Source organism: Sebastes umbrosus, chromosome 3 (genome assembly GCF_015220745.1).
Source record: "Sebastes umbrosus isolate fSebUmb1 chromosome 3, fSebUmb1.pri, whole genome shotgun sequence".
Lineage (NCBI taxonomy): Eukaryota > Metazoa > Chordata > Actinopteri > Perciformes > Sebastidae > Sebastes > Sebastes umbrosus.
The window spans coordinates 19,578,865-19,591,500 of NC_051271.1; the positions used below are offsets into that span (position 1 = coordinate 19,578,865).

A 12,636-nucleotide genomic window follows, 5' to 3' on the forward strand; every position below is an offset into this window, starting at 1 on the left:
GGTGAAAGATAGAAATATTAAAATCATCTGAGCAGAAAGAAATGTCCCCTTGAGCACATTTTAGCTAGTTATTAAAATAAAATCCCTGTGCAATACACAACCTCTTTTTTTCTTGAAATGGATATTTGTATTGCTTCTTACATTTTATTATATTTTATATATCCTGGTATATTTACTATATATATTCTTTCTTTTATGGAGCCTCCCAGCAAAAGCATTTCACAAGATTGTACTTGTTTAACCAGAGTGACAACAAACATTTTGAATCTTGAACTTAAGGCCTCAGTTAAACGTAAAACTTAGCTGCAGTGACCTCTAGTGGCAGCTGGGTGATGTGTCAGAAAAGCTCAGTTTAAGGCTGAAACACAGCTCTGCTTTTAACTGCAGCTTCTCTGAAGACAGTTATCTATTTATGAAATGTGGTTTATTTCTAACAATAAAGATTTATACTCATTTGATTCTAAACTACTGACAGAATAAAAGCGTCAAAGTCTTGAGACAAACTGACCGAGGGAGGAGGCTGGTCAGCACACACACAGTATACTCCATCAGCTTGATGTATGCAAACTGGAGCGTTAAAGGCTAAAGCAGCAATTTATCTGTTATAAAAATGAACTGGTTTGCAGTAGGCATTGAATATCTACATGCACATCACCTCTTCAATGCTTGTGTATAGACTTCTACACAGCAAACTTGTTTTCTCAAGACGTTACAGCACTAGTTCCCAACCTTTTTCCTTAAGGGGAACTCTTTTCTATCACTGAGTAAAATGACGACCCCTGACTAAAGTGACATTTTATGAATATTTCAATTCATAACAATAACAATAATTAACCCAAATAGTGAACGCAATAACTGCAGGAAGTTTGTGTAAAACGAGTGGATAAAATTTGAGCAGATTATTTCCTGTGAATATTGCAACTGAGATGAGTTTTCATATTATTTTTGGGAACTTTTAATACAAATCTGTAATATGTATAAATATTTTTTTTGAATTTCTAACAATTATTCATATTTAATAGGCTTCTTTTTTGACAAATTCAGTGTTTTCTTCTCCCTGATGCTTGGCCATTGTTCTTTAAGCTCTTTGGTTGTTTGAACTGCGTGTTTTTCTAATTTTTTAAAGTTTATATCTTAAATAATAATCCAAACTTTTCTTCACAGACATGAATGAAATGAGATATAGGCCAACTGTATATTTATTTAAAAAGTTGTCTTACACCCTTTAAAAATCAAGCAGGTCTAGCGACCGTTAAAGTGTAATTTCATGAAGCCGTTATGTGAATTTTGTTCTTATACACATAGGAGGAGCAAGTCATCCATTGTTGTACAGTGATTGGTGCTTTTGATTGTTATCCGAGCATAAATGTGAACATTTCACTCCTTATATGACAAATGTGGTCAAGAGATGCATTAATTTATCCAAGGCATGCATATCTGATTTCCTGAGTTATTGGATGCTCAACAGATCGTGGGTGTGTTCAGGACTGCAACTGACAAATACCTTCGTGAGAATGAATTTCTTGATTACGTTTTGATTAATAAGGCAATAAAATGCAGGAAATTTGTGAAATATGACCTTCTGTTTGCTAGAGCCGTCTTAAAATTGCTTATTTTGTCTGAGCAACAGTCCAAAGCCCAAAGATATTTCATTAAAAGGTGATTTAAAACGGCAAAAAGCAGCAATGTCACCTGACATTTGAGTGTATGTAAGGATTTTTTGGTTTATAAATGACTGCAACTTATTAATTTATTATCAAAATGAATGGTCATGTCACTCAAGCTGAAATCAGGACTAGAGAACAGATGATTCCCTCAACAATAAAGAACCGAACACTAAGACACAGTCAGGTAGTATTGTGTTTGGATGTTTATTTAAAGTTAATCCCACTGCGCACCCCCTCCCTGTGTGAAAGCCTAGTCTGAAAGGAGGAGGATACAGGCCACTATAGCGCCACATCAGCACATTTACAACAAAGGCTACTTGTATAGTCACACCACCTTCCCTCCCCACTGGTATGGCACTCTGTGCTGCCCTGTGATGACACACTAGCATGGTGAGGCTAGCTCATAAAACAACCCCTGGAAAAAGGAAGGTCCAATAACAGACGGGGCTGAGATTACAGAGCGAGTGACTCCAATTAATGAATAGAAAAAAGGAGGCAGTTTTACTAAATATCAAGTTCCACAGAGAGAAAAGAAATGGGGCGGATGATGGTGAGAGACAAAAAGGAAATACTAAATATCCTCTCTTGTCTACCGATGTGGCTGCTGATCCACAAGTCGTGCTTTGATGATGTCACTAAAGTTGAATGTTGAGGCTCGTGAACCCCAAAATTCACAGCGTGGTTGTCGTCCTCCAGTCAATGACGCAGCTCCTCTCTCCTCCTTCCACACAAAAACGGATGTACTGAGAGAGAAAACAAGATAGATACAGATTGAGAATAAATCAGTGTGTATTTGTTATTAACATAAACAGGGAAAGAGGGAATAACACACCAACAGTGGTTGTCAATCTTTAAGGCTAAATTCAATATAAAAGGCAGATGTTGGAATGTGACTAATTTTTCCCTGATGTTGTAGAAGAATTGTGTTTTGTTCCAAGTTTTTCTTACAGAGTACAAAGCACGAGAACAACTCGCATTCATCAAAATCAATAGCTTTACAAAGAATGAATGAGTTGGTACACAACAGTTAGAAAATGCAGCCACTGTCCATTGAATAAACAGACATTTCCACTGAAAGACATGGTTGTTGAGATTTGCATCAGCAGAGTCAGTGCTTTGAGCAGCACATCCTAAAATACATCCACCTCCATTGTATTGAGAAGGCGGCAGAATTCTCCTCTCAAAACTTTGAGCACATAAAAATTAAACTATCTACATGGTCCGACACAACTAGGGATAAATGAGAAAATATTGTTTTTTGTAATTTGGGTGATATGTAAGGGATAATGTACAGCGAGCCGGTCATTGTTGTGAAAGAATCCCAGACAGGGCGATGCTGGCGGAGGGGTCTCATCTTCCTGAAGAGGATTCCGTCACAACAATGACCCGCTGGCTGTACTTTATCCCGCTTATTACACGGCTACTTATTGAAGAAATCAATATTTTGACACAAAAGCGGTCCGCCAGAGTCCGACCAGCGCTGCGCCCATGGCAACGGTCTGTTATACATAGCAACGGTCTGTTATAGTGAAATTACAGACCACAGAACGCCGTGATTGACCAATCAGAATTGAGTATTCAACACAGCCGTGTAATAAGACTCTTTAACAGCACCAAAATATGCAGTTAAGACAGGACCAACCACCAACTGCGAACTACACAATGCCACAAATGATAACGTTTTTTCCAATAGAGTGCTACAGGAATGAGTCCTAAAACCTGGAAATGAGTTAGCATTTTAGCACTGACGATTCCCTCGCCTGGAAGTCAATGGGTTTTTGGTTAGATGCCTGAAATAAGGTCTGTGGTTAACACAAGCTTAAGAAATTTTTATATTTTGTCCTTCGACATAAAATACGTTAGTAAATACCCCACTCGTGAATTTTGAAACCTTTAGGCGCTCATGTGACCGTAGTGTAGTTTGTCTATCGCCTAACGTTAGCTTTTACTTCTGGCGATTGCATTCATTTATGTTCATTTGTGAAGATTACCTTGCTGAACAGAACGTTTAACTATCAGAAACGGTTTGGCCACAGAGCTTATTTTCTGCAATAATCCAAAACCCAATGCAAAAATAAATCCCATTGGCTCTTTGTCGAGGGAACCAAGGTGATGCTAACTTCCTGGTTGGCCTACAAAAATACATCATCCCTGGAGCACTCTATAAATCTGAATTGTGTGTTGGACATATCTAACTGTCTGTGTGTGAGTGTTACCTGCGTAGGGGACTACAGATCTCCAAGGGGAATGATTTCTTCGTTGATAAAAAACTCAATGGTCTCCTCCTCCCAGTCCTCCACATTGCTGTCCAGCTCATCACTGTCCACTCCTGGAGGACAGACAAACAAACAGAGATTTTATTAATTAAAGATAAAACACTGATGAAGGAGGTACAAGTTAAAGGTTCAGGGAGTAAAAAACATGAGAGGTCCCACCTCCTCTGAGCTCGAGGCGGATGCTCTTCTGTTCCAGATGGACCTGCTGTGCTGTCTCCCGGTAGCGACGGTAGTCGTCCATCATAGATCTGCGCTTGTCCACCAGCTCCTACTCACAAACACACAAAACAGAATAATGTTCAGGATTGTAAACATGCAGCTTGTATCACTTCTCTGAAATGATTAGTTTGTCTCTAATATGGAAACTACAATTATGCTACAAAGAGATTTAGAGAGCCTTTTAATCTCTTCACAAGAGACAAAGATTATTGAATCATAACTTAAAATGTGCTTAAACACAAACTTTAATTATACTGTATGTTAATACCATATTAACTGTTAATGAGGGAACAGAAAATACAGAAAGGGCCCAAATAGTTGTGCAATTCCCAACAAACTCTGCTGAATGGTTAAGATGTAGATGTGAACCGCCGGGATCAGTTAAAGGCATGAACAGGACAAACCTTAGAGGCCTTGGACTGGCTCAGACGATCCTTCTGCTCAAAGATCTTGGAGTATTTCTTAAGATCCTTCTTGATCATCTGCAAGAGAAAAAGGGATATTTACTGTAAAGGAAGGTTCCACAGCCACAAATCAAAACATATGACATACACAATATAAAGTATGCGTTGCACCAGTACACAGGATGTTGTAGTTGTGAGCCTCAGATCAGAGTTAGAATCAGGAGCCGCAGTGCAGCTCTCATACGAGGTGTCAGAAAAGTAATTTAGTTTGTCATCACCGGCTCTTCTCACACACACACACACACACACACACACACACACACACACACAGATACAGTATAAAATGGTACCTTGGTCTGCTCTATGCCGAGCAGGGTAAGAGGTCTGGGTCTCCAGAGCAGCTGACAGAAGCGGTCCTTGTTGTTCTTCTGAAGAAGACGGCCTTGGAACGTCCATAGCCAGTATGCATTGTCCACCTAGACACGCATAGAAAAAAAGGTGGAGGAAAAGGATGTGAGTGCAAGTTCAGTATGAATTTCCACCCATCAACGGTGAATTGGTCTGGCAGGAAGGGGAAAGACAAGTATTTCTGGCGTGATGCAGCAGCACGAACCTTGTGGCTCCACCAGGAAACAGAGGTGACGAGAAAGCGACCAGTCGGGTCCCACTCTACGTCAGAGGCCATGTAGTGCTCTGCTATGTTCATCATGGTGCAGTCCGACGTGTCAACAAAGGCAAGAGCTCCGTTCATACTGCACAAACACAGAAAAAGATAAGATTATACACAGGCAAGACAACAGTCATAAAAACTGACACACACAATGCAAATATATAACACTGTGAGCCTCAGAAAAGAGTTAGAATCAGGAGCTTAGCTCTCATACGAGGTGTCAGAAAAGTTATTTAGTTTGTCATCAGTGGCTTCGTGTTTCTCTCTCACACAAACACACACACAGATTTAACTAACCTCCTGAGTCCAGCCAGCACCAGGAACTGTCCCTGGGGGCTCCAGAAGATGCTGTTGGCCTGCTGCTTGTCGAACGTCTCTGCAGAAAAAAGGACAAAGTGTCACATTCAGTGGAGGTTTATGGTGCATCCTAGACTTTGGCTACATCCACACTGATAAATGTTTGTTTTAAAATGGATAACTTTCGCTTAGTTTATGCCTAGTGTCCACACTACTACGGCGTTTTCGAGATCCTAAAACAGAGACGTTTGAAAACGCTGCTGACTCCGTTTTAGTTTTAAAACTCTGGGGAAATGTTGTAGTCTGGACGGACAGAAACAGAGACCTTTTAAAAACGATGACGCAGACACCCACTTGATTGGGTCTTATAAGTCATGATGTGTCCTTCCCTGATTCGTCACGCCCCTATCACGTGACACTTTTCCGGAAGAAAACAAATGACAACGACTAACCGATTACCAGTGTTTGATTCAACACGGACAACAAATTACAGGCGTGACATTGTTGTCTATGCTAGCAGATGTTATGCATTTAATTAATTTTATAATAATACTACTGCCTGCAGGAGGCAAGCTATTATTCGAGCGATTTGCTAACAGTGTGTCCAGCGGAGTTGTAGGCACGATTTGCGGCATTGAGGAGGGCGATGGACGTAACACAGAGGACTTTCCTTTTGTTACATATGCTTATTTTGTTCTGCACAACTATTGTGAAGTTCACAAAGAAGCTGTAAACAAACAAAGCATAAATGCTGCTCTCCAACACGAAATGGACTTCCAACCACCCGTAAAGAGCTACGAGTGTGAGAACAGACAACGAAACCGATGGAAACGAGTGACACTTGTGTTAAATTTGTCTCTGTTTGAGTAGGAAAGATAGAGGAAGATCTTAAGTATCAAACAAGTTTTATTATAGGAAGTACAATAGGCTACTCCGATGTATTTTCTGTAACTAAGCAACCAACCGCAGAATGGTCATGTGATATGCGTTTTCAGGCGTGTTAGTGTGGACGGAGATTATTTCTAAAACGGTGCTAAAACAAAAACGTATTAGTGTGGATGTAGCCTGGGCAACATAGTGTCAATATGACAGTTAGCACGTCTGTCCGATCTACTCACTTAGGAGCTCGATCTTGCCGTTGCTTTTGACATGATAGAAGGAGACGTTGATTCTGGGAGACTCTCCGTGGAGAACAGCGAACTTGCTGCCGTTGGGCTCCCATGCAAACGCTATGATGCTTTCTGGAAAGACAGAAACACAAAAAAAAAGAAATCAGGATTTTTTTCCGCATTGGAAACAATCAGCATCACTTTGTGTGTTTAATATGTTCTTACCCTTCATCTCCTGCACATCAACAGGAACCTGCTTCTCTCTCATGCGGAAGATTTCAAAGTTGGTGACGACACCCTGAAAAAGATTGGAAAATAAATTTAGCATTTGATTCTTCTTTTTTTTAACCAGTGAGGTCTCAGCTGTTTCTCCTCTTTGTCTCCACCTGTGTTCCTTTAGGAGTCCTGTCCACTTTCACACACAGGTAATCTCCGTTCCTCTGCCAGTGCAGTTTGCAGTCGACAACGTTGAAGAGGTTGCGAACACGGATCTCCTGACGGGAAGGCAGCTGCATCAGAGTCACTCTGGCTGGGATATCTTTGTCCTCAGGTACCCAGAATGCTATGATGTTGTCACCAGGAGACCAGGAGAAGTCCCTGAAGATACAAAAACACACAGATTATTGTCAATATCTCACAATTTAAAAGAATGTAATTACAAGAAACAAATCATAAATAAACATCAAGCCTCTTACTTGATCCCGGTAATCTTGAGACTCTTCTTGTCGAGCAAGCCCATAGACTGAAAGGAGCAGAAACATGGCGTTAATGTCACTTTCACACTACAAATACAACTAAATGTTTTTGTTTTTGTGTGTACTTACAGGAGTCTCATAGATGCTCAGCGTGTCTGCGGTCATCCTGGCAAAGAACTTCCCATCGTGGCTCCATCTGAGAACAAATATTCTCCATTATAATACATTCAAATCACTGCGGGAGCAACAGATGTGAAAGCAGCATTGAAGTAAATGAGATTTTGACAATGAGAGAGAGAAACTGACTTGAATATGGGCCAGTGTGCAGAGCTCTCGCAGTGGAAACCTCTCTTCTTCTGTCCGGTCAGAATGTCCCAGATGATGATGGCCTGTGGGTCCTCCTTGGTGTCCATCAGTGGACTGAAGGTCACCACGTACCTGGAAGGCATCACAACCACACATGGAGCTTCAGAAACAGCGCTATTGAATAATCCATCATTCATTATTAATAACTTAAGCTTTTCAACTGAATACATTTGAACCAGGACCTTCTGTATTTGGATCAAGAAGTGTATGAAAAACAAGGTGTGTCAGATTATATTCCATTGGTTTTCTTTCTCAATAAAGATTATTTTCACACTGATGTAGCTGCATGCTACATAAAGGCATAGAGGGCTGCCGCCTCCTAGTCAACTAATCAGTTGTTTTGGGCTAAGATTTCTTTAGTCGATTGGTCGTTTTTTCCATGCTGAATGACTTATTTCCAAGAAACTTATGAGCAGATCTCATGTTAGATTTAAAGTTGTGCATTTGTGTGATTCTTTGTGGAGAAACTCAGTTTTACAGTTCTGTCGATTAAATCAACTAATAGATTAGTCAACAAAAATCATATGAGTGTTAGACAACTAAGAATTGTTTTGGTCAAGGACAGCCCTAAAACCCATTTGTACATGTCTCTGCTGCATTAAAATCAAAATCAAAAAGTAAAATCAGACTTATGTGAATTTCTCTTTTCAGTGTGAACCATTTTTATCTAATTTTACAGAGAAAAAAATCACCGGTGTCATCAAATATTAAAATATTGTCTAAAATGATATAGTGTGCGAACTGAACAGCTGAGGGAAGTGAGAGGGGGACTATTTTTCTGTGCATTTCTTCTTTAAATGCCACAGAAGAAGAATTTCATCCTTATTAAAGATTCAACCAGCTGCATTAGAATGATATCATCTCTTACATTTCAAACAGAGCATGAGTTCACATCCTATATAAACACACACACACACAAAGTAAAAGCACTTCATCAGGTAATGACTAATACTACTAATGCTGTTAATAAGTAGTAGTAAACAGTAACATTGATTACCTCTCACACGGTGAGAAGTCGATGAGGGACACACCCTGATGGCTGAACCTCTGAATCTGTTTGAACTTCTCGCCACCCCACAATGCAATGCCACGTTGGTGGAAGGTGGCCAGGTAGGTGCCCTTAGGAGACCAGCGCACGTACGTCTCCGTCCATCGCTGCATCAAGACACAAAAACGTTATCAGTCTGCAAGCCAAACACTATAACCCCCATTAACCCTGCATTTCAAAGTGTGATCAACTACTTACTGCTCTCTCTTCAGATGTGATTGGCTCCTTAGCGTCGTTATTGAAAATGGCGGTCCTCTCTCCGGCTTCATAGATCACACTGTACTGGTCACGGCAGTCTGCTTCCTCGGTCCAGTGGCGCATATTACCCTGAAAAGACAGATATTTTGGAATATTTATTTATTCTGTTGATATTCGGTGGCCAACTTCAAAGGATTACGTAGGGGCAAAACATCATATTTTCGCTAGTACAAAAAAAGCCTACATAGTAAACTTCTTATGATTAGTAAGAAGAAGTATTTAAGAAAAGAAACACTCACAAAATCTTTGAAAGGCTGCTTCTCTGGAGTTTCCCACTCATCACTGATGTTCATGTACCTGGAGAAATAAGCAAACAGAATGAATCTACTTGTCTCACATATATCTGCCGTCACATTTGCTGCGTCTCTTATCAGTCACTGCACACTTACTTATCAAAGTCAGTGAAGAGGTTGACTCTGAATGTATGTTGTTTGTCGAGTTTGTAACCATCTGCGTTCTTTACCGCCTCGAGGGCCTGGGTAGGACCGCCATACTCCAAGAAGATGTACCTGTGTGAAATATGGACCTGTTTTACAACTTGAATTCAACATTAAAGTAAGTATACAGCCATAACAGAGTAGACAGCAATTCACATACCCTTTGGTCAAGCCATCAGCCTCTGGATAGAACTCAGTGGTGATCTTCCCAAACTTGGAGAAAATCTTGTGTATGACGTTCTTGAGTTTCTCCAAACGCTCCGGGCCCACCTGAGGGACGTTGTCCACCACCACCACCGAGTCTATGCCATCAGCCTCCAGAGGCTTCTCCCTCAGGATGTCCTCCAGGAGCTCTGAGGAGAAAAGGAAGAAGGGTGGGGAGATCAGTGAGGGAAATAGACATGTTAGTAGGGCTGACCTGAATGCTTCAAAACTTCAACCTTGCCATGGTAATCCATCTACAAATAAGTATTCAAATGCTTCATTTTTTATTGTGTTTTTTTTAAATAAGTATTTAATAATAAAGTTTAAGTATGAATCCCAAAATAGCCCATGAAATAAGGAATAATCCCAGCTGGAATCGAATCAGGGATGTAGCAGGTAAATGGTATGATATACCACCAGGATACCTCACTAGTCAGATTATTCTGTAGCCCAAGTTGGCAGGTAAAAGGTGGTACACTGAGGTATTTATTTGTTTTGTCTTATCTTTATTTTATTTGTTTTCTTTGTTAGATATGTGAAATACAAGAAATGTCATGTCTCTCTTTCTTTGAAAACTGTGGAAATTCTGACTAAACATTTCATTGTATAATTTAATTATTAATATTGTTAGTCTGTATGTGTATATGTAAAATTCAATAAAAAATATTGTAAAACAAAAAAAAAAGGTGGTACACCATGAAAATAGTAAATAACCTGAATTATCTAACTTTTGCAAAGTGCACTACACTCTGATGTCAGTTTACTAGGTACACCAAGCTTAAACTAGTGCAATCTAATGTTTTAGAGACATGTTATCCAACTTTATGGTGATTTTGGAAGCTGTAGTTTGCTGTTGAATAGTATTATTTTTCACAGACAGATATTTCTAATGTTTAGCCTACCTTAATTGATATAAATGGGGTGGATAAAATATTAACAAACTGCTCTCGGTAATGTTATTCAAAAGCACCATGACCTCCAAAATGCTCATTCTTATTGTTTTTTATGTTTGTTTTACTGTTTTTTTTTAACTATTCTTTCTTTTTGTTATTATTATTGTTATTTCTTTTCTTGGTTTTGTTTCGGGTTTTGAATGTTGAGGTTGTTTTCTCTAGTGTACTTGATGGGTTTGTCTGTAAGCTCATCTACTTAATAGTTGGTTTATAGACTGTTGTAATTACGAACAGTGAATTGCATATATGAAAACAGCCTTGAAAAAAGGGAAAAAATAAAGTATAAAAAAAAAATGATCATTCATTTGAACACCTCTTTAAAAAAACTGAACATTATACATTTCACACAGGGAGATTTTTAGTACAGATGTATTAGTCTTCATTGATTTAAGCTAGATCACCTAATCAGCTCAGTGTATAAGAGTTACTCATTAACTGATGTCTCATTTGTACACGTTTTATTTGCAGACATGAGGCATTATGGCCCAAATCTCCCCTCCAGCCTGCAGCAGGATTACACTAATGTGAGAGAGATAGCTCCTAATACCTGCAGCTTCATGCAAACCACCACACAAAGCAGGTTTACAATAGTGGTCTTAGGTCTTAATGATCCAATAGCACAGCTGTTACAACATGTTTTAATCATTAATCATCTCTGTACTCAAATTGATCTGCATTTCCCTAAATGCCCCAGAGAGACACCAGGCCTCAGCGAGCAGCCTGGTGGTCTGGATGAGGCTGCAATGGGCGTGAAGTGAACTGTTAGTAGATGTTTGGAGATAATGTTACATTAAAGGACTATATATATGTATTATTATTGCTACACATGAAAGGTCTGGAAGGCAGCTTTATAAAGAGAGCTAGCTATCTGTGTAGCATCTGTAGCACCGTTATAGTGCAGCTCTGAGCTAACTGATTAGCTAACTAGGCCGTAAAGCCTGAGTGTTTCCTGCTCCGCTCACCCTCCTCCTCGACGTCGTCCTCGTAGTCCTCCGGGTCGCTGAAGGACGGCTCCTCCTCGTCGTACTCGGGGTCGTCCACCATGTCTACCGTGTCTTGCATTTATTAAAGCGAACTAACGAGACAGATTTCTCGCCACTACAGGAGCAGAATCACAGAGAGATGGTGTTAAAGAGGCGTACGGTCCTCGGCCGGTGCGGCACCATGTGCGGGTCGGAGCGAAAATGGACGATGAGACGGAAATACGTCACAGGAACTGGTTCAGAGTAGTGATGTGTCGGTCGCGAACGAGTCGGTTCAAAGAGCCGACTCTTTTAAGTGAATGATAAGTAGTGATGTTACGTGCTGTGCCGAGGCTTCGGAGCGTGTGTCGAGTAATCCAGGAAGTTTTCCGCGATGCGTGTATCGAGGGCTGTTTTCGAAACCGCATACTGCATACTACTGAGGAGCGCAGTATGCAGTATGCAGTACATACTGCATACTGCGCATCCTCAGTAGTATGCAGTATGGAACGTAAATCGGTTTATTTTGTAGTACGCGAGGCCGAGTTTCGCGGGCTTCCGGTTTTGGAAAGCTTAAAAAAAACTTAAAAGTTACGGCTTTGCTATGGGTAAAGTTAACGTTAGTAGGACAGATTACGTTCGTTACAGATAGACAGTAGCACTTATGAATTGCTGTCCTTACATTAAATTAGAAAAATAATATGCTATTTTTACATTTATATTATATTAAAAATAATATGCTATTTTTACATTTATATTCCTCCCTGTCCACCGCTGTCACCGGGATGTTGACGTCCGTCATTTCCGCCATTACAAAAATTTCCAAAAAGTGACCGTCGCAGCGCATTGCATTGTGGGATACAGTAGGCGAGGTAGACTGGTCTGATGCATACTGGAGAATTTTTCCAAATCAGTACGTCATCCGGGTATTTTTGGCATACTGGAGATTTTGCTTTTGTTCGCATACTGCATACTGCATACTACATTTTGGCCAAATCAGTACGTACTACTAGTATAGTATGCGGTTTCGAAAACAGCCAAGGCCTGTATCGTTTTAGACCAATGACGTCA

At 40.1% G+C, this 12,636-nt stretch overlaps 1 protein-coding gene and 2 non-coding genes across 3 annotated transcripts; all 3 read right to left on the minus strand.

Moving 5' to 3' along the window:
* Positions 1-1,847: 1,847 nt before the first annotated feature.
* eif3ba (eukaryotic translation initiation factor 3, subunit Ba) lies at positions 1,848-11,823 on the minus strand. Its single transcript, XM_037764830.1, has 19 exons — positions 11,566-11,823; positions 9,607-9,799; positions 9,399-9,518; positions 9,249-9,306; positions 8,950-9,078; positions 8,701-8,858; positions 7,644-7,775; positions 7,467-7,533; positions 7,338-7,384; positions 7,029-7,239; positions 6,868-6,940; positions 6,652-6,774; positions 5,534-5,612; positions 5,180-5,318; positions 4,917-5,042; positions 4,567-4,644; positions 4,103-4,211; positions 3,884-3,996; positions 1,848-2,410 (listed from the first exon to the last, which is right to left on the minus strand). The coding sequence occupies exons 1-18, from the start codon at positions 11,663-11,665 to the stop codon at positions 3,896-3,898; spliced, it is 2,043 nt and encodes a 680-aa protein (XP_037620758.1). The 5' UTR covers positions 11,666-11,823; the 3' UTR covers positions 1,848-2,410; positions 3,884-3,895.
* LOC119486051 lies at positions 4,762-4,849 on the minus strand. Its single transcript, XR_005206435.1, has one exon. It is a non-coding gene; the product is annotated as a small nucleolar RNA SNORD60 (small nucleolar RNA).
* LOC119486055 lies at positions 5,408-5,489 on the minus strand. Its single transcript, XR_005206439.1, has one exon. It is a non-coding gene; the product is annotated as a small nucleolar RNA SNORD60 (small nucleolar RNA).
* Positions 11,824-12,636: the final 813 nt, after the last annotated feature.